The sequence below is a fragment of the Nerophis lumbriciformis genome, linkage group LG30 (assembly GCF_033978685.3).
Source record: "Nerophis lumbriciformis linkage group LG30, RoL_Nlum_v2.1, whole genome shotgun sequence".
NCBI classification, from domain to species: Eukaryota; Metazoa; Chordata; class Actinopteri; order Syngnathiformes; family Syngnathidae; genus Nerophis; species Nerophis lumbriciformis.
The window spans coordinates 31,725,087-31,747,586 of NC_084577.2; the positions used below are offsets into that span (position 1 = coordinate 31,725,087).

General features: G+C 40.4%; 1 protein-coding gene across 1 annotated transcript in view; it reads left to right on the forward strand.

The window, feature by feature from the left end:
* The window catches only part of bcas3 (BCAS3 microtubule associated cell migration factor), a 283,967-nt gene that overhangs the window by 71,106 nt on the left and 190,361 nt on the right, over positions 1 to 22,500 (forward strand). The window contains exons 14-15 of the mRNA XM_061925915.2: positions 2,749 to 2,882; positions 12,027 to 12,363. Coding sequence (XP_061781899.1) covers positions 2,749 to 2,882; positions 12,027 to 12,363 — 471 coding nt within the window. The remainder of the gene's footprint in view (positions 1 to 2,748; positions 2,883 to 12,026; positions 12,364 to 22,500) is intronic.

The following is a 22,500-nucleotide window of genomic DNA, read 5'->3' on the forward strand; positions in this document are numbered from 1 at the left end:
ATTAGCCGCAAGTCGCAAATATATATATATATATATATATATATATGTTGTGAAATGAGTTATTTACACAGAAATGTTTATTTACATACCTTAATTGTTTCCAAATGAAGCAATGTAGTATCTGTTAGTCTACAAAATAACATGTTCCCCCCATTTGGTGGAAGATTACCATATTTTCCAGACTAAAAAGCGCACGGCCCAGGGACACGTACTGGAAACTATTAACGTGCGGGGCCATTTTGATGCTTTTTTTACTCTGGGAAAAATGCTAAAAACATAAATTATATTTTCTGGACTATACAATATAAGCAACACCCACTAAAGTTTAGAAGAAAAACAATAATTTCCTTTTATTAGCCGCAAGTCGCAAATATATATATATATATGTTGTGAAATGAGTTATTTACACATAAATGTTTATTTACATACCTTAATTGTTTCCAAATGAAGCAATGTAGTATCTGTTAGTCTACAAAATAACATGTCCCCCCATTTGGTGGAAGATTACCATATTTTCCAGACTAAAAAGCGCACGGCCCAGGGACACGTACTGGAAACTATTAACGTGCGGGGCCATTTTGATGCTTTTTTTACTCTGGGAAAAATGCTAAAAACATAAATTATATTTTCCGGACTATACAATATAAGCAACACCCACTAAATTTTAGAAGAAAAACAATAATTTCCTTTTATTAGCCGCAAGTCGCAAATATATATATATATATATATGTTGTGAAATGAGTTATTTACACAGAAATGTTTATTTACATACCTTAATTGTTTCCAAATGAAGCAATGTAGTATCTGTTAGTCTACAAAATAACATGTTCCCCCCATTTGGTGGAAGATTACCATATTTTCCAGACTAAAAAGCGCACGGCCCAGGGACACGTACTGGAAACTATTAACGTGCGGGGCCATTTTGATGCTTTTTTTACTCTGGGAAAAATGCTAAAAACATAAATTATATTTTCTGGACTATACAATATAAGCAACACCCACTAAAGTTTAGAAGAAAAACAATAATTTCCTTTTATTAGCCGCAAGTCGCAAATATATATATATATATGTTGTGAAATGAGTTATTTACACATAAATGTTTATTTACATACCTTAATTGTTTCCAAATGAAGCAATGTAGTATCTGTTAGTCTACAAAATAACATGTCCCCCCATTTGGTGGAAGATTACCATATTTTCCAGACTAAAAAGCGCACGGCCCAGGGACACGTACTGGAAACTATTAACGTGCGGGGCCATTTTGATGCTTTTTTTACTCTGGGAAAAATGCTAAAAACATAAATTATATTTTCTGGACTATACAATATAAGCAACACCCACTAAAGTTTAGAAGAAAAACAATAATTTCCTTTTATTAGCCGCAAGTCGCAAATATATATATATATATGTTGTGAAATGAGTTATTTACACATAAATGTTTATTTACATACCTTAATTGTTTCCAAATGAAGCAATGTAGTATCTGTTAGTCTACAAAATAACATGTCCCCCCATTTGGTGGAAGATTACCATATTTTCCAGACTAAAAAGCGCACGGCCCAGGGACACGTACTGGAAACTATTAACGTGCGGGGCCATTTTGATGCTTTTTTTACTCTGGGAAAAATGCTAAAAACATAAATTATATTTTCCGGACTATACAATATAAGCAACACCCACTAAATTTTAGAAGAAAAACAATAATTTCCTTTTATTAGCCGCAAGTCGCAAATATATATATATATATATATATGTTGTGAAATGAGTTATTTACACAGAAATGTTTATTTACATACCTTAATTGTTTCCAAATGAAGCAATGTAGTATCTGTTAGTCTACAAAATAACATGTTCCCCCCATTTGGTGGAAGATTACCATATTTTCCAGACTAAAAAGCGCACGGCCCAGGGACACGTACTGGAAACTATTAACGTGCGGGGCCATTTTGATGCTTTTTTTACTCTGGGAAAAATGTTAAAAACATAAATGATATATTCCGGACTATACAATATAAGCAACACCCACTGAATTTTAGAAGAAAAACAATAATTTCCTTTTATTAGCCGCAAGTCGCAAATATATATATATATATATGTTGTGAAATGAGTTATTTACACAGAAATGTTTATTTACATACCTTAATTGTTTCCAAATGAAGCAATGTAGTATCTGTTAGTCTACAAAATAACATGTTCCCCCCATTTGGTGGAAGATTACCATATTTTCCAGACTAAAAAGCGCACGGCCCAGGGACACGTACTGGAAACTATTAACGTGCGGGGCCAGTTTGACGCTTTTTTACTCTGGGGAAAAATGCTAAAAACATAAATGATATTTTCCGGACTATACAATATAAGCAACACCCACTAAATTTTAGAAGAAAAACAATAATTTCCTTTTATTAGCCGCAAGTCGCAAATATATATATATATATATATATATATATATGTTGTGAAATGAGTTATTTACACAGAAATGTTTATTTACATACCTTAATTGTTTCCAAATGAAGCAATGTAGTATCTGTTAGTCTACAAAATAACTCAAGTGTGTCGTGTGGATTACGCTGATATCGATGGGTCAGGTTAACGCTCGATGTATCAGAAGTTGAATGTGCTGCCATGCATGTATGGCATGTACATCAGTGGTTGCCATAGCAACACAATGTAACCGTGCTTCCAAAGGATAGAGAAATAAATACCTTGAGACATCCTGCATGCTCACCTGTGCCTCCATGTGGTGTGCAGGTATGCTGCTGGTGACCGCTGACATCCTGGGTCATGACTTCCACGTCTTCCAGGTCCTCACCCACCCATGGACCTCCTCCCAGAGTGCCGTGCACCACCTGTACACCTTGCACCGCGGGGAGACCGAGGCCAAGGTGAGTCTCCCATTCACTTCACCTGAGTTAGCATGCTAGCTCAAATGAACGCATTAGATGCTACCTGAACACCTTCTCATGTTAGGTGAGGCGATTCTTGAAGGAAGTGGAATGCTGACAGAATGTAGTACACATTGGAATGGTTTCAATGTTGAAGAGCTTGAATTTCCAGGAAAACTGGAATTAGGTTTGGAAGTTGGGAAAGCGTTAGTTAGAATGTCCAGGATGAGTGGAATGTGTTGATGTTGGAATGCTTTCAATAGCTTGAAAAATGTGGGAATTGTGCAACTTGGAAAAATGTCCCATTCATTTCAATGGGAACTTCCTGGAAATTTGGGGAAAAGCGGGATTTCTTTGAAAATGATGAGGAGCATGAATGTCCTGAATTGGTTGGTGTTGGAATTGTTTAAATGGGTCAAGAAATGTTGAAGTAGTAACAGTTTTTTCATTGAAAAATGGTATTATGGATTTTCAGGAAAACCGGGAATTTCTCAAGTTCTTAAACCAACTTGTTTTTTTGTCCTGACTAAGAGGAATGTTTTGACAGTGGAACGCTTGAAGTGGGTTGAAAAATGTGAGAGGAGTCATCGCACTAAAAAAGGAATTCCTGGAAATGTGTTGAACGGGGAAAAATAGTTGTTTGAATTTCCAGGATGAGTTGAATGTGTTGAAGGTGGAATGGTTTGAATCGGTTGAAAAATGTTGGAGTTGTGGAAGTTAGAAATATGGATAATTCATTTTGAATGGGGAAAATGTCCCTAAAAACTGGGAATTCTAGGAAATCTGGGAATTTTTTTTTCAATTGTTGAAGTAGAGCACACAATTCCTGAACAGACTGAATATTTTGAAGTTGGAATGGTTTGAATCGGATAAAAAAATGTGGGGAGTTGTGGAACTTTGAAAAATGTCCCATTCTTTTCAATGGGAATTTCATGGAAATTTCGGGAAAAGCGGGAATTTTTTGGTAAAAATGGTAAAAAAAATAAAAAAAAGTGAATGTTCTGAATGAGTTGAAATGGTTGGTGTTGGAATTTTTCAAAACGATCAAGAAATGTTGGATTAGTAACATTTTTAATTCAGAAATTGTATTATGGAATTCCTGGAATTTCAGGAAAATCATGAATTTTTCCAGTTCAAAAAACAACTTTTTTGTTTTTTGTCCTGACTAAGAGGAATGTTTTGACAGTGGAACGCTTGAAGTGGGTTGAAAAATATGGAAGGTAGAGCGCGCCAAAATCTGGATAGTAATAATATAATAATAATAATAATAATAATAATATGAACCAGTAGGAGGCCACAGGGAAGACCCAGGACACGTTGGGAAGACTATGTCTCCCGGCTGGCCTGGGAACGCCTCAGGATCCCCCGGGAGGAGCTGGACAAAGTTGGCTGGGGAGAGGGAAGTCTGGGCTTCCCTGCTTAGGCTGCTGCCCCCGCGACCCGACCTTGGATAAGTGGAATATGAATTGTGTTGTATAAAAGCATATTAGCACACATTTAGTTGTCTCATGTGTTTGATATAAAATAAGAAATATTGCAAAGATTGGGTGGAAGACTTTGATTGTAGTGTGACACAGTGGTTACCTGGACACAGGTGTCACCCATCAGTGCTCACAGAACATCACAATCTTCACTTGAGACAAAAAGGAAAACTAGCTTTTACATAATAAATATTCATTGATAATATAAATGAATAATCAAAACAACCATGATTATTCATCTTGTCCACAACGGAACAGCACTACTTTCATCCTAATTGTACACACAAATGTGTAGGAAAGTCTATATATATATATATATATATATATAGCCTCAATCTGAACCTTGGTATTTACCGTGATGACGGACTGGCAGTGTGTCGCGCCTCGCCAAGGAGCAGCGAGAATACCAAGAAGCGCATATGCCAAATTTTCAAAGAGAACGGCCTACGGATCACGATTGAAGCCAACAAGCAAACCGTCAACTTCCTTGACGTCACTTTCAACCTGAGAAATAACAGCTACCAACCATTCACGAAACCCAACACAACACTCCAATACGTGCACCATGACAGCAACCACCCACCCACCACCACGAAAAGAATACCTACCGGAATTAATAAAAGGCTATCGATGCTGTCATCTAGCAAAGCTGAATTTGACCAAGCAACCCCCCCGTACCAAAAAGCCCTTGATGAAAGCGGATACAATTTCACCCTCACCTATGAACCCACACCAGGAAACCAGCCAAAAAAGAACAGAAAACGAAATGACATCATCTGGTACAACCCCCCATACAGCAAAAACGTCTCAACTAACATTGGACACAAATTCCTCAATCTGATTGACAAACACTTTCCCAAAGACAACACCCTAAGAAAAGTATTCAACAAGAACAACATTAAATTGAGCTACAGCTGTATGAACAATATACGACAAATTATCTCAAACCACAACAAAACAATTGCAAATGAGCCGTCGGCCCCCGGACAGAGCGACTCCAAAACCAACAAAGGTTGCAACTGTCGAAAGAAACCTGATTGCCCTCTCAACGGGGGGTGCTTACAAACATCAGTTGTCTACCAATCTAAGGTAACACGCAAGGACATTAACACATCCGACACATATGTAGGATTAACCGAGGGAGAATTCAAAACCAGATGGAACAATCACAAGGCTTCTTTCAGGAACAAAAACCTGCGAAATACCACAGAACTCAGCAAACACATTTGGGACCTCAAAGACAATAATGTTGAATATTCAATAACATGGCAAATTCTTGCATCCAGCACACCTTACAATAGTGGTAATAAAAGATGCAACCTATGCTTGAAAGAGAAACTGTTTATTATTTACCTTCCAGACCTGTCATCCCTCAACAAGCGCAGCGAAAGTGTATCAGCATGCCGCCACAGACGGAAACACCTCCTAGGTAACACATGAGCCAATCACCACGCCCCTACGCCAGCCTGTACCCACCCACTCTGTGCCCTATATAAACCATGGTATGCGAATGCTCCCATTAAAATCTCCTGATGATTGAGGGTACCCCCCCTCATGAAACAGGCCTGTAGAGATGAAATAGTCTTGTGATTTTTTTTCCCACACATACATATATTGCGCTCTACTACGGTATCGAGCACTATTTTTTGGATAACCTTATTAAGACATATATATATATATATATATATATATATATATATATATATATATATATATATATATATATATATAATTATGGGATGATGCTGACAGCTATGGACATGTTTTGCATGCGGTGTGACTTGGAAGTGTTTAGTCAACAAAAGCAGTGAGTCCTTGTTGGGTTCAGAGTTATCGAGCGGGACAACAGTAGCGCCTGTCAGGAGTTAATCTGTGACCGAGCGGCAGGTCCGCTGACACCGGCTCCACTTTGATGTGGCCTTGTGTCAACACGTGGTGCGCGGGTCAAGGGTTACGCACACAGCCAGTTGGCAGTGATAAAGTCTTGGGTTCAGAGACACCTTATCAACAACGTGGCGGCTGCCAGTCAGGCGAGCGGGGCTGATAAGCACAAAGTCGAGCAACTCCCAGACCCAAGCAAACTGGACCTGTGCTCAGTCGCGAGAAGGAAACTTTCATCCACTCCACTCTCTGTCCTTAGTGCCTTTGAGCACACACCTCCAACTGGCACTGCGCACACATTTGGACCGTCACATTTTTTATTCATTCCACTTTTTATTTAGAACTTTTTAAATTGTCTATCATTCACAATCCTTATGTAAGACAAGAATACACGCTTTTCTTTCTTTATGCATTCTAAATCGTAGAGTCAATGAGAGTCGCTCTATTCCGCCTATAAAGTGCTCCGAAACATCCAAAAACATCCATAAAGGTCTTAATGAACACACTGTGTGTATACAGTATATGTAGTATCTAGTAACATTCATAATAACATGTAATATTTACATATTTTATATACACACTGTAAGTATACATGTAATGTAATAACATTCATAATAACATGTAATATTTACATATTTTATATACACACTAAGTATATATGTAATGTAGTAACATTCATAACATGTAATATTTACATATTTTATATACACACTGTAAGTATATATGTCATGTAGTAACATTCATAATAACATGTAATATTTACATATTTTATATACACACTGTAAGTATATATGTAATGTAATAACATTCATAATAACATGTAATATTTACATATTTTATATACACATTGTAAGTATATATGTAATGTAATAACATTCATAATAACATGTAATATTTACATATTTTATATACACACTGTAAGTATATATGTCATGTAGTAACATTCATAATAATATGTATTATTTACACATTTTATATACACACTGTAAGTATATATGTCATGTAGTAACATTCATAATAACATGTAATATTTACATATTTTATATACACACTGTAAGTATATATGCAATGTAGTAACAATCATAATAACATGTAATATTTACATATTTTATAGACACACTGTAAGTATATATGTAGTATCTAGTAACATTCACAATAACATGTAATATGTACATATTTTATATACACACTGTAAGTATATATGTCATGTAGTAACGTTCATAATAACATGTAATATTTACATATTTTATATACACACTGTAAGTATATATGTAATGTAATAACATTCATAATAACATGTAATATTTACATATTTTATATACACACTGTAAGTATATATGTCATGTAGTAACATTCATAATATGTAATATTTAAATTTTTTATATACACACTGTAAGTATATATGTCATGTAGTAACATTCATAATAACATGTATTATTTACATTTTTTATATACACACTGTAAGTATATATGTCATGTAGTAACATTCATAATAACATGTATTATTTACATATTTTATATACACACTGTAAGTATATATGTCATGTAGTAACATTCATAATAACATGTAATATTTACATATTTTATATACACACTGTAAGTATATATGTAGTATCTAGTAACATTCACAATAACATGTAATATGTACATATTTTATATACATACTGTAAGTATATATGCAATGTAGTAACAATCATAATAACATGTATTATTTACATATTTTATATACACACTAAGTATATATGTCATGTAGTAACATTCATAATAACATGTATTATTTACATATTTTATATACACACTGTAAGTATATATGTCATGTAGTAACATTCATAATAACATGTAATATTTACATATTTTATATACACACTGTAAGTATATATGTCATGTAGTAACATTCATAATAACATGTATTATTTACATATTTTATATACACACTGTAAGTATATATGTCATGTAGTAACATTCATAATAACATGTAATATTTACATATTTTATATACACACTGTAAGTATATATGCAATGTAGTAACAATCATAATAACATGTAATATTTACATATTTTATATACACACTAAGTATATATGTCATGTAGTAACATTCATAATAACATGTAATATTTACATATTTTATATACACACTGTAAGTATATATGTAATGTAGTAACAATCATAATAACATGTAATATTTACATATTTTATATACACACTGTAAGTATATATGTAGTATCTAGTAACATTCACAATAACATGTAATATGTACATATTTTATATACACACTGTAAGTATATATGTCATGTAGTAACATTCATAATATGTAATATTTACATATTTTATATACACACTAAGTATATATGTCATGTAGTAACATTCATAATAACATGTAATATTTACATATTTTATATACACACTGTAAGTATATATGCAATGTAGTAACAATCATAATAACATGTAATATTTACATATTTTATAGACACACTGTAAGTATATATGTAGTATCTAGTAACATTCACAATAACATGTAATATGTACATATTTTATATACACACTGTAAGTATATATGTCATGTAGTAACGTTCATAATAACATGTAATATTTAATTTTTTTATATACACACTGTAAGTATATATGTCATGTAGTAACATTCATAATAACATGTATTATTTAAATTTTTTATATACACACTGTAAGTATATATGTCATGTAGTAACATTCATAATAACATGTATTATTTACATATTTTATATACACACTGTAAGTATATATGTCATGTAGTAACATTCATAATAACATGTAATATTTACATATTTTATATACACACTGTAAGTATATATGTAGTATCTAGTAACATTCACAATAACATGTAATATGTACATATTTTATATACATACTGTAAGTATATATGCAATGTAGTAACAATCATAATAACATGTAATATTTACATATTTTATATACACACTGTAAGTATATATGTAGTATCTAGTAACATTCACAATAACATGTAATATGTACATATTTTATATACACACTGTAAGTATATATGTCATGTAGTAACATTCATAATAACATGTATTATTTACATATTTTATATACACACTGTAAGTATATATGTCATGTAGTAACATTCATAATAACATGTAATATTTACATATTTTATATACACACTGTAAGTATATATGCAATGTAGTAACAATCATAATAACATGTAATATTTACATATTTTATAGACACACTGTAAGTATATATGTAGTATCTAGTAACATTCACAATAACATGTAATATGTACATTTTTTATAGACACACTAAGTATATATGTAGTATCTAGTAACATTCACAATAACATGTAATATGTACATATTTTATATACACACTGTAAGTACATATGTCATGTAGTAACATTCAAAATATGTAATATTTACATATTTTATATACACACTAAGTATATATGTCATGTAGTAGTGAAGTGTGAAGTGAATTACATTTATATAGCGCTATTTCTCAGCGCTTTACATAGTGAAAGCCAATATCTACGTTCCATTTAAAGCAGTGTGGGTGGCACTGGGAGCAGGTGGGTCAAGTGTCTTGCCCAAGGACACAACGGCAGTGACTAGGACGGCGGAAGCGGGGATCGAACCTGCAACCCTCAAGTTGCTGGCACGGCCGCTCTACCAACCGAGCTATACCGCCCAGTAACATTCATAATAACATGTCTTCTTTACATATTTTATAAACACACTAAGTATATATGTAGTATCTAGTAACATTCATAACAACATGTCATATTTACATATTTCGATCATTTTCCCTTCAACAACAAGAAGACTACTAATTATGGCAGATTTGATGAGAGACAGCAAACAAACACAATCACTTACTGTACAATGTCTGCTCTCACTGGGGTAAAGACTGATGGGATGGTTGTATCTTCCCCTTTACATCAACAATTCATCATCATCCGTACCACAAATATGAGTGTCTTTCTGGCCATCTCCGGGTCTAAGTTGGATGTGAAAGTTGACCAACTTGTGGGTTTATGTCCACAACCTTCTACTATCCAGGTGAGAGACATGATTGAATTCACTTACACCAACTCAGAGGCCACGCAGCAGCTTAATATGTCAATATAGTAGCATGAGCTCGATCACAGCGCCTCGTTACAAAAAGTAGTTCCTCTGCGTTAGCGCCTATAATAACAACATCACTAATACTTGTTCATATTCAGGTCACAGGAGTATTTTTGGCGCTTTTTGGATGTTTATTTTAGCACTCCTGCTCGCTGCATTGTTAGCCACCTCGTACTTGCCATATTTTATGACTTAGAATGCTATATGTGAGTGTGAATGTTGTTTGTCTATCTGTGTTGGCCCTGTGATGAGGTGGTGACTTGTGCAGGGTGGTTGCTTGGTCAAATTCAGCTTTGCTAGATGACAGCATCGATAGCCTTTTATTGATTCCGGTAGGTATTCTTTTCGTGGTGGTGGGTGGGTGGTTGCTGTCATGGTGCACGTATTGGAGTGTTGTGTTGGGTTTCGTGAATGGTGGGTAGCTGTTATTTCTCAGGTTGAAAGTGACGTCAAGGAAGTTGACGGTTTGCTTGTTGGCTTCAATCGTGATCCGTAGGCCGTTCTCTTTGAAAATTTGGCATATGCGCTTCTTGGTATTCTCGCTGCTCCTTGGCGAGGCGCGACACACTGCCAGTCCGTCATCACGGTAAATCGATGCTGTCATCTAGCAAAGCTGAATTTGACCAAGCAACCCCCCCGTACCAAAAAGCCCTTGATGAAAGCGGATACAATTTCACCCTCACCTATGAACCCACGCCAGGAAACCAGCCAAAAAAGAACAGAAAACGGAACGACATCATCTGGTACAACCCCCCATACAGCAAAAACGTCTCAACTAACATTGGACACAAATTCCTCAATCTGATTGACAAACACTTTCCCAAAGACAACACCCTAAGAAAAGTATTCAACAAGAACAACATTAAATTGAGCTACAGCTGCATGAACAATATACGACAAATCATCTCAATCCACAACAAAACAATTGCAAATGAGCCGTCGGCCCTCAGACAGAGCGACTCCAAAACCAACAAAGGATGTAATTGTGGAAAGAAACCTGATTGCCCTCTCAACGGGGGGTGCTTACAAACATCAGTTGTCTACCAATCTAAGGTAACACGCAAGGACATTAACACATCCGACACATATGTAGGATTAACCGAGGGAGAATTCAAAACCAGATGGAACAATCACAAGGCTTCTTTCAGGAACAAAAACCTGCGGAATACCACAGAACTCAGCAAACACATTTGGGACCTCAAAGACAATAATGTTGAATATTCAATAACATGGCAAATTCTTGCATCCAGCACACCTTACAATAGTGGTAATAAAAGATGCAACCTATGCCTGAAAGAAAAACGGTTTATTATTTACCGTCCAGACCTGTCATCCCTCAACAAGCGCAGCGAAATTGTAACAGCATGCCGCCACAGACGGAAACACCTCCTAGATAACACATGAGCCAATCACCACGCCCCTACGCCAGCCTGTACCCACCCACTCTGTGCCCTATATAAACCATGGTATGTGAATGCTCCCATTAAAATCTCCTGATGATTGAGGGAACCCCCCCTCATGAAACAGGCCTGTAGAGATGAAATAGTCTTGTGATTTTTTTTCCCACACATACATATATATATATATATATATGTATATATATGCATTTGTGTGTATATATATGTGTGTGTATATGATGATGATGCTGATGTTTTCCCTCCAGGTCCAGGACATGTGTTTCAGCCAAGACAGTCGCTGGGTGGCCATCAGTACACTTCGTGGTACCACGCACGTATTCCCCATCAACCCGTACGGCGGCGCCCCCTGCACCCGCACACACTTGTCCCCGCGGGTGGTCAACCGGATGTCCCGCTTCCAGAAGAGTGCGGGCCTGGAGGACATCGAGCAGGACTTGAACAGAGCGGCCGCCTATGGAGGCGGGGCAGGCGGCGGCGGCGGCGGCCTGGGAGGAGGCGGCTGTGTCCTGGGAGGAAGCATGGGGGGTCGCTGTAGTCCCATACCTGGACTCTCCAGTAGTCCTTCAGGGTCCCCGCTGCACGGTGAGTACACATTCATGTATTTATACTCACTTCTTCATCAACCACCAATACTTTTGACCCTACATACAAGTACATAACTCCACATGTGTTCATTCATAGTTTGGATGTGAATAGTCATGGAAATGAACACATGAATAAAAAGCACAGCATTTATAGTTCCGGTGGAAGGACCTTGCAGCACCTGCAGTGAGTTAACTCATCCAAGAGATGGCGCCATAGCAAAAAAAAATAAAACATATGCCTTTTAAAAGAAATTAAATTAAACGCGCCATTTTGTAAGCCGCAGGGTTCAAAGCGTAGAAAAAAAGTGGCGGCTTATAGTGCGTAAATTACGGTACATAATGTGCACGGGACAGACCAAATAAAGCAATCAACCTCTTGTGTGACACGTGTTAGTGTGTGGATGAACGTGTGATGGAGAGGTGTTCAAGTGACACGTGTTAGTGTGTGGATGAACGTGTGATGGAGAGGTGTTCAAGTGTCACAGTGTTGTGTTCGTGTGTGGATGAACGTGTGATGAGAGGTGTTCAAGTGGCACGTGTTAGTGTGTGGATGAACGTGTGATGGAGAGGTGTTCAAGTGTCACAGTGTTGTGTGACATGTGTTAGTGTGTGGATGAACGTGTGATGAGAGGTGTTCAAGTGTCACAGTGTTGTTTTAGTGTGTGGATGAACGTGTGATGGAGAGGTGTTCAAGTGTCACAGTGTTGTGTGACACGTGTTAGTGTGTGGATGAACGTGTGATGAGAGGTGTTCAAGTGACACGTGTTAGTGTGTGGATGAACGTGTGATGAGAGGTGTTCAAGTGACACGTGTTAGTGTGTGGATGAACGTGTGATGGAGAGGTGTTCAAGTGACACGTGTTAGTGTGTGGATGAACGTGTGATGGAGAGGTGTTCAAGTGACACGTGTTAGTGTGTGGATGAATGTGTGATGGAGAGGTGTTCAAGTGTCACAGTGTTGTGTGACATGTGTTAGTGTGTGGATGAATGTGTGATGAGAGGTGTTCAAGTGTCACAGTGTTGTGTTCGTGTGTGGATGAACGTGTGATGAGAGGTGTTCAAGTGGCACGTGTTAGTGTGTGGATGAACGTGTGATGGAGAGGTGTTCAAGTGTCACAGTGTTGTGTGACATGTGTTAGTGTGTGGATGAACGTGTGATGAGAGGTGTTCAAGTGTCACAGTGTTGTTTTAGTGTCTGGATGAACGTGTGATGGAGAGGTGTTCAAGTGTCACAGTGTTGTGTGACACGTGTTAGTGTGTGGATGAACGTGTGATGAGAGGTGTTCAAGTGACACGTGTTAGTGTGTGGATGAACGTGTGATGAGAGGTGTTCAAGTGACACGTGTTAGTGTGTGGATGAACGTGTGATGGAGAGGTGTTCAAGTGACACGTGTTAGTGTGTGGATGAACGTGTGATGGAGAGGTGTTCAAGTGACACGTGTTAGTGTGTGGATGAATGTGTGATGGAGAGGTGTTCAAGTGTCACATTGTTGTGTGACATGTGTTAGTGTGTGGATGAACGTGTGATGAGAGGTGTTCAAGTGTCACAGTGTTGTGTGACACGTGTTAGTGTGTGGATGAACATGTGATGAGAGGTGTTCATGTGTCACAGTGTTGTGTTAGTGTGTGGATGAACGTGTGATGAGAGGTGTTCATGTGTCACAGTGTTGTGTGACATGTGTTAAAGTGTGGATGAACGTGTGATGAGAGGTGTTCAAGTGTCACAGTGTTGTGTTAGTGTGTGGATGAACGTGTGATGAGAGGTGTTCAAGTGTCACAGTGTTGTGTTAGTGTGTGGATGAACGTGTGATGAGAGGTGTTTAAGTGTCACAGTGTTGTGTTAGTGTGTGGATGAACGTGTGATGAGAGGTGTTCATGTGTCACAGTGTTGTGTTAGTGTGTGGATGAACGTGTGATGGAGAGGTGTTCATGTGTCACAGTGTTGTGTGACACGTGTTAGTGTGTGGATGAACGTGTGATGAGAGGTGTTTAAGTGTCACAGTGTTGTGTTAGTGTGTGGATGAACGTGTGATGAGAGGTGTTCATGTGTCACAGTGTTGTGTTAGTGTGTGGATGAACGTGTGATGAGAGGTGTTCAAGTGTCACAGTGTTGTGTTAGTGTGTGGATGAACGTGTGATGGAGAGGTGTTCAAGTGTCACAGTGTTGTGTGACATGTGTTAGTGTGTGGATGAACGTGAGATAAGAGGTGTTCATGTGTCACAGTGTTGTGTTAGTGTGTGGATGAACGTGTGATGAGAGGTGTTCAAGTGTGACACGTGTTAGTGTGTGGATGAACGTGTGATGGAGAGGTGTTCAAGTGTCACAGTGTTGTGTGACATGTGTTAGTGTGTGGATGAACGTGTGATGAGAGGTGTTCAAGTGTCACAGTGTTGTGTTAGTGTGTGGATGAACGTGTGATGAGAGGTGTTTAAGTGTCACAGTGTTGTGTTAGTGTGTGGATGAACGTGTGATGAGAGGTGTTCAAGTGTCACAGTGTTGTGTTAGTGTGTGGATGAACGTGTGATGAGAGGTGTTCAAGTGTCACAGTGTTGTGTTAGTGTGTGGATGAACGTGTGATGAGAGGTGTTCATGTGTCACAGTGTTGTGTTAGTGTGTGGATGAACGTGTGATGAGAGGTGTTTAAGTGTCACAGTGTTGTGTTAGTGTGTGGATGAACATGTGATGAGAGGTGTTTAAGTGTCACAGTGTTGTGTTAGTGTGTGGATGAACGTGTGATGAGAGGTGTTCAAGTGTCACAGTGTTGTGTTAGTGTGTGGATGAACGTGTGATGAGAGGTGTTCATGTGTCACAGTGTTGTGTTAGTGTGTGGATGAACGTGTGATGAGAGGTGTTTAAGTGTCACAGTGTTGTGTTAGTGTGTGGATGAACGTGTGATGAGAGGTGTTTAAGTGTCACAGTGTTGTGTTAGTGTGTGGATGAACGTGTGATGAGAGGTGTTCCAGTTTCACAGTGTTGTGTTAGTGTGTGGATGAACGTGTGATGAGAGGTGTTCAAGTGTCACAGTGTTGTGTTAGTGTGTGGATGAACGTGTGATGAGAGGTGTTCATGTGTCACAGTGTTGTGTTAGTGTGTGGATGAACGTGTGATGAGAGGTGTTCAAGTGTCACAGTGTTGTGTTAGTGTGTGGATGAACGTGTGATGGAGAGGTGTTCAAGTGTCACAGTGTTGTGTGACATGTGTTAGTGTGTGGATGAACGTGAGATAAGAGGTGTTCATGTGTCACAGTGTTGTGTTAGTGTGTGGATGAACGTGTGATGAGAGGTGTTCAAGTGTGACACGTGTTAGTGTGTGGATGAACGTGTGATGGAGAGGTGTTCAAGTGTCACAGTGTTGTGTGACATGTGTTAGTGTGTGGATGAACGTGTGATGAGAGGTGTTCAAGTGTCACAGTGTTGTGTTAGTGTGTGGATGAACGTGTGATGAGAGGTGTTTAAGTGTCACAGTGTTGTGTTAGTGTGTGGATGAACGTGTGATGAGAGGTGTTTAAGTGTCACAGTGTTGTGTTAGTGTGTGGATGAACGTGTGATGAGAGGTGTTCAAGTGTCACAGTGTTGTGTTAGTGTGTGGATGAACGTGTGATGAGAGGTGTTCAAGTGTCACAGTGTTGTGTTAGTGTGTGGATGAACGTGTGATGAGAGGTGTTCATGTGTCACAGTGTTGTGTTAGTGTGTGGATGAACGTGTGATGAGAGGTGTTTAAGTGTCACAGTGTTGTGTTAGTGTGTGGATGAACGTGTGATGAGAGGTGTTTAAGTGTCACAGTGTTGTGTTAGTGTGTGGATGAACGTGTGATGAGAGGTGTTCAAGTGTCACAGTGTTGTGTTAGTGTGTGGATGAACGTGTGATGAGAGGTGTTCATGTGTCACAGTGTTGTGTTAGTGTGTGGATGAACGTGTGATGAGAGGTGTTTAAGTGTCACAGTGTTGTGTTAGTGTGTGGATGAACGTGTGATGAGAGGTGTTTAAGTGTCACAGTGTTGTGTTAGTGTGTGGATGAACGTGTGATGAGAGGTGTTCCAGTGTCACAGTGTTGTGTTAGTGTGTGGATGAACGTGTGATGAGAGGTGTTCAAGTGTCACAGTGTTGTGTTAGTGTGTGGATGAACGTGTGATGAGAGGTGTTCATGTGTCACAGTGTTGTGTTAGTGTGTGGATGAACGTGTGATGAGAGGTGTTCATGTGTCACAGTGTTGTGTTAGTGTGTGGATGAAGGTGTGATGAGAGGTGTTTAAGTATCACAGTGTTGTGTTAGTGTGTGGATGAACGTGTGATGAGAGGTGTTCAAGTGTCACAGTGTTGTGCTAGTGTGTGGATGAACGTGTGATGAGAGGTGTTCATGTGTCACAGTGTTGTGCTAGTGTGTGGATGAACGTGTGATGAGAGGTGTTCAAGTGTCACAGTGTTGTGTTAGTGTGTGGATGAACGTGTGATGAGAGGTGTTCATGTGTCAGTGTTGTGTTAGTGTGTGGATGAACGTGTGATGAGAGGTGTTCAAGTGTCACAGTGTTGTGCTAGTGTGTGGATGAACGTGTGATGAGAGGTGTTCATGTGTCACAGTGTTGTGTTAGTGTGTGGATGAACGTGTGATGAGAGGTGTTTAAGTGTCACAGTGTTGTGTTAGTGTGTGGATGAACGTGTGATGAGAGGTGTTTAAGTGTCACAGTGTTGTGTTAGTGTGTGGATGAACGTGTGATGAGAGGTGTTCCAGTGTCACAGTGTTGTGTTAGTGTGTGGATGAACGTGTGATGAGAGGTGTTCAAGTGTCACAGTGTTGTGTTAGTGTGTGGATGAACGTGTGATGAGAGGTGTTCATGTGTCACAGTGTTGTGTTAGTGTGTGGATGAACGTGTGATGAGAGGTGTTCATGTGTCACAGTGTTGTGTTAGTGTGTGGATGAAGGTGTGATGAGAGGTGTTTAAGTGTCACAGTGTTGTGTTAGTGTGTGGATGAACGTGTGATGAGAGGTGTTCAAGTGTCACAGTGTTGTGCTAGTGTGTGGATGAACGTGTGATGAGAGGTGTTCATGTGTCAGTGTTGTGTTAGTGTGTGGATGAACGTGTGATGAGAGGTGTTCATGTGTCACAGTGTTGTGCTAGTGTGTGGATGAACGTGTGATGAGAGGTGTTCATGTGTCAGTGTTGTGTTAGTGTGTGGATGAACGTGTGATGAGAGGTGTTCAAGTGTCACAGTGTTGTGCTAGTGTGTGGATGAACGTGTGATGAGAGGTGTTCATGTGTCACAGTGTTGTGTTAGTGTGTGGATGAACGTGTGATGAGAGGTGTTTAAGTGTCACAGTGTTGTGTTAGTGTGTGGATGAACGTGTGATGAGAGGTGTTCATGTGTCACAGTGTTGTGTTAGTGTGTGGATGAACGTGTGATGAGAGGTGTTCATGTGTCACAGTGTTGTGTTAGTGTGTGGATGAAGGTGTGATGAGAGGTGTTTAAGTGTCACAGTGTTGTGTTAGTGTGTGGATGAACGTGTGATGAGAGGTGTTCAAGTGTCACAGTGTTGTGCTAGTGTGTGGATGAACGTGTGATGAGAGGTGTTCATGTGTCAGTGTTGTGTTAGTGTGTGGATGAACGTGTGATGAGAGGTGTTCATGTGTCACAGTGTTGTGCTAGTGTGTGGATGAACGTGTGATGAGAGGTGTTCATGTGTCAGTGTTGTGTTAGTGTGTGGATGAACGTGTGATGAGAGGTGTTCAAGTGTCACAGTGTTGTGCTAGTGTGTGGATGAACGTGTGATGAGAGGTGTTCATGTGTCACAGTGTTGTGTTAGTGTGTGGATGAACGTGTGATGAGAGGTGTTTAAGTGTCACAGTGTTGTGTTAGTGTGTGGATGAACGTGTGATGAGAGGTGTTCATGTGTCACAGTGTTGTGTTAGTGTGTGGATGAACGTGTGATGAGAGGTGTTCATGTGTCACAGTGTTGTGTTAGTGTGTGGATGAAGGTGTGATGAGAGGTGTTTAAGTGTCACAGTGTTGTGTTAGTGTGTGGATGAACGTGTGATGAGAGGTGTTCAAGTGTCACAGTGTTGTGCTAGTGTGTGGATGAACGTGTGATGAGAGGTGTTCATGTGTCAGTGTTGTGTTAGTGTGTGGATGAACGTGTGATGAGAGGTGTTCATGTGTCACAGTGTTGTGCTAGTGTGTGGATGAACGTGTGATGAGAGGTGTTCATGTGTCAGTGTTGTGTTAGTGTGTGGATGAACGTGTGATGAGAGGTGTTCAAGTGTCACAGTGTTGTGTTAGTGTGTGGATGAACGTGTGATGAGAGGTGTTCATGTGTCAGTGTTGTGTTAGTGTGTGGATGAACGTGTGATGAGAGGTGTTCAAGTGTCACAGTGTTGTGCTAGTGTGTGGATGAACGTGTGATGAGAGGTGTTCATGTGTCACAGTGTTGTGCTAGTGTGTGGATGAACGTGTGATGAGAGGTGTTCAAGTGTCACAGTGTTGTGTTAGTGTGTGGATGAACGTGTGATGGAGAGGTGTTCAAGTGACACGTGTTAGTGTGTGGATGAACGTGTGATGAGAGGTGTTCAAGTGTCACAGTGTTGTGTTAGTGTGTGGATGAACGTGTGATGAGAGGTGTTCAAGTGTCACAGTGTTGTGTTAGTGTGTGGATGAACGTGTGATGAGAGGTGTTCATGTGTCAGTGTTGTGTTAGTGTGTGGATGAACGTGTGATGAGAGGTGTTCAAGTGTCACAGTGTTGTGCTAGTGTGTGGATGAACGTGTGATGAGAGGTGTTCATGTGTCACAGTGTTGTGCTAGTGTGTGGATGAACGTGTGATGAGAGGTGTTCAAGTGTCACAGTGTTGTGTTAGTGTGTGGATGAACGTGTGATGGAGAGGTGTTCAAGTGACACGTGTTAGTGTGTGGATGAACGTGTGATGAGAGGTGTTTAAGACTGGACAGGAAACCAGGAGTCCCTAGTTGCTCGTAGTACTTCCTGTCTGCTAGTACGCTCTGACGGCGGACTTATTTGGCACTGAGCTTTGTCTTTGATGTGGCCGAGCTTCCCTCTGCAGCCATGTGGTGAACACATTAATGCTGCTGCCCAGAAGCCATGACCTCAACTCTCTGACACGTACACTGACACACCTCACACCTTCGCACGTGTCCCACTCACTCTTCCCAAAGTTTTTCACATCTTTTAATAATAATATTAATAATAATAATAATAAAAACAATAACAATAATAACAATAACAAATAATATTAATACTAACAACAACATCATCATCTGAGTCATTTCAGTCTTGCAAACTTGTTTGATTCACTTTGAGTCTTCTTGTCTTTTAGACTCTGAAAGTTGAGTATCATTAACAGGTGTGGTAATATTTGGTCACCTGACCATTCCATCCTGTTACCACTCCTGTGCTGACCATTCCATTCTAATTCATTCTCCATTCAAACAGATTCTCAATTCAAATTGATTCTTGATTCAAAGTGAATCTTGATTCAAACTGATTCCCGACTCAAATTGATTCTCGATTCAAACCGATTCCCATTTCTAATTGATTCTCAATTCAAACCGTGTCTCAATTCAAACTGATTCTCGATTCAAACCTATTCTTATTTCAAATTGATTCTTGACTCAAATTGATTCTCGATTAAAACCGATTCTTGATTCAAACCAATTCGCGATTCAAACTGATTCTCGATTCAAACTGATTCTTGATTGAAATCAATTTTCAATTCAAACTGAGTCTTGATTCAAGCCGAGTTTCAAATCGAATTGATTCTCGATTCAAACCGATTCTCTATTCGAATTGATTCTTTATTCAAAGTGATTCTTTCAAGGTGTTACTTGGTATAATCGTTACAAAGACACTTTTTCAAAAAGTTTATAAAAGCTCCTTCTGGTTGCATGAAGATAATATAAGAACCTGAAGAGTTAGGGCTGCATGGGATTCTGGGTATTTGTTTTGTTGTGTTTATGTTGTGTTACGGTGCGGATGTGTTTGTCATTCTTGTTTGGTGTGGGTTCACAGTGTGGCGCATATTTGTAACAGTGTTAAAGTTATTTATACGGCCACCCTCAGTGTAGCCTGTATCGCTGTTGGCCAAGTATGCCTTGCATTTACATATGTGTGTGCGTGCTGAAGTCGCACATATTTAGTGATCGGACCGGCACGTTGTTGGAATGGATGAAAAGCAGACGTGACGACAGCTCGTGGAGGACGATAAAGGCAGTGCCTTTAAAGCACGCCCCCAAGACTGTGGTCCGGGTGGACTACGAGATATAATGACTGATGAACACCTTGGTTGGATAATGAAGGTTGCCTCAGCTCAAAGCCTTTAGCCCCGACATTAATCAACTAGCATCCAAGAAAAGATGGCAGGTATCTGGCTTGGGCACATCAGATTAGATCATCCATCCATCCATCCATCTTCTTCCGCTTATCCGAGGTCGGGTCGCGGGGACAGCAGCTTAAGCAGGGAAGCCCAGACTTCCCTCTCCCCAGCCACTTCGTCCAGCTCCTCCCGGGGGATCCCGAGGCGTACCCAGGCCAGCCGGGAGAGATAGTCTTCCCAGCGTGTCCTGGGTCTTCCCCGTGGCCTCCTACCGGTCGGACGTGCCCGAAACACCTTCCTAGGGAGGCGTTCGGGTGGCATCCTGACCAGATGCCCGAACCACCTCATCTGGCTCCTCTCCATGTGGAGGAGCAGCGGCTTTACTTTGAGCTCCCCCCGGATGACAGAGCTTCTCACCCTATCTCTAAGGGAGAGCCCCGCCACTCGGCGGAGGAAACTCATTTCGGCCGCTTGTACCCGTGATCTTGTCCTTTCGGTCATGACCCAAAGCTCATGACCATAGGTGAGGATGGGAACGTAGATCGACTGGTAAATCGAGAGCTTTGCCTTCCGGCTCAGCTCCTTCTTCACCACAACGGATCGATACAGCGTCCGCATTACTGAATACGCCGCACCGATCCGCCTGTCGATCTCACCATCCACTCTTCCCTCACTCGTGAACAAGACTCCGAGGTACTTGAACTCCTCCACTTGGGGCAAGATCTCCTCCCCAACCCGGAGATGGCACTCCACCCTTTTCCGGGAGAGAACCATGGACTCGGACTTGGAGGTGCTGATTCCCATCCCAGTCGCTTCACACTCGGCTGCGAACCGATCCAGTGAGAGCTGAAGATCTTGGCCGGAGGAAGCCATCAGGACCACATCATCTGCAAATAGCAGTGACCTAATCCTGCAGCCACCAAACCGGATCCCCTCAATGCCCTGACTGCGCCTAGAAATTCTGTCCATAAAGGTTATGAACAGAATGGGTGACAAAGGGCAGCCTTGGCGGATTCCAACCCTCACTGGAAACGTGTCCGACTTACTGCCGGCAATGCGGACCAAGCTCTGACACTGATCATACAGGGAGCGGACTGCCACAATAAGGCAGTCCGTTACCCCATACTCTCTGAGCACTCCCCACAGGACTTCCCGGGGTACACGGTCGAATGCCTTCTCCAAGTCCACAAAACACATGTAGACTGGTTGGGCAAACTCCCATGCACCCTCAAGGACCCTGCCGAGAGTACAGAGCTGGTCTACAGTTCCACGACCAGGACGAAAACCACACTGTTCCTCCTGAATCCGAGGTTCGACTATCCGGCGTAGCCTCCTCTCCAGTACACCTGAATAGACCTTACCGGGAAGGCTGAGGAGTGTGATCCCACGATAGTTGGAACACACCCTCCGGTTTCCCTTCTTAAAGAGAGGAACCACCACCCCGGTCTGCCAATCCAGAGGTACCGCCCCCGATGTCCACGCGATGTTGCAGAGTCTTGTCAACCAAGACAGCCCCACAACATCCAGAGCCTTAAGGAACTCCGGGCGGATCTCATCCACCCCCGGGGCCTTGCCACCGAGGAGCTTTTTAACTACCTCGGCAACCTCAGCCACAGAAATAGGAGAGCCCACCACAGATTCCCCAGGCCCTGCTTCCTCATAGGAAGACGTGCTGGTAGGATTGAGGAGGTCTTCGAAGTATTCTCTCCACCGATCCACAACATCCACAGTCGAGGTGAGCAGAACACCATCCCCACCATACACGGTGTTGACACTGCACCGCTTCCCCTTCCTGAGGCGGCGGATGGTGGTCCAGAA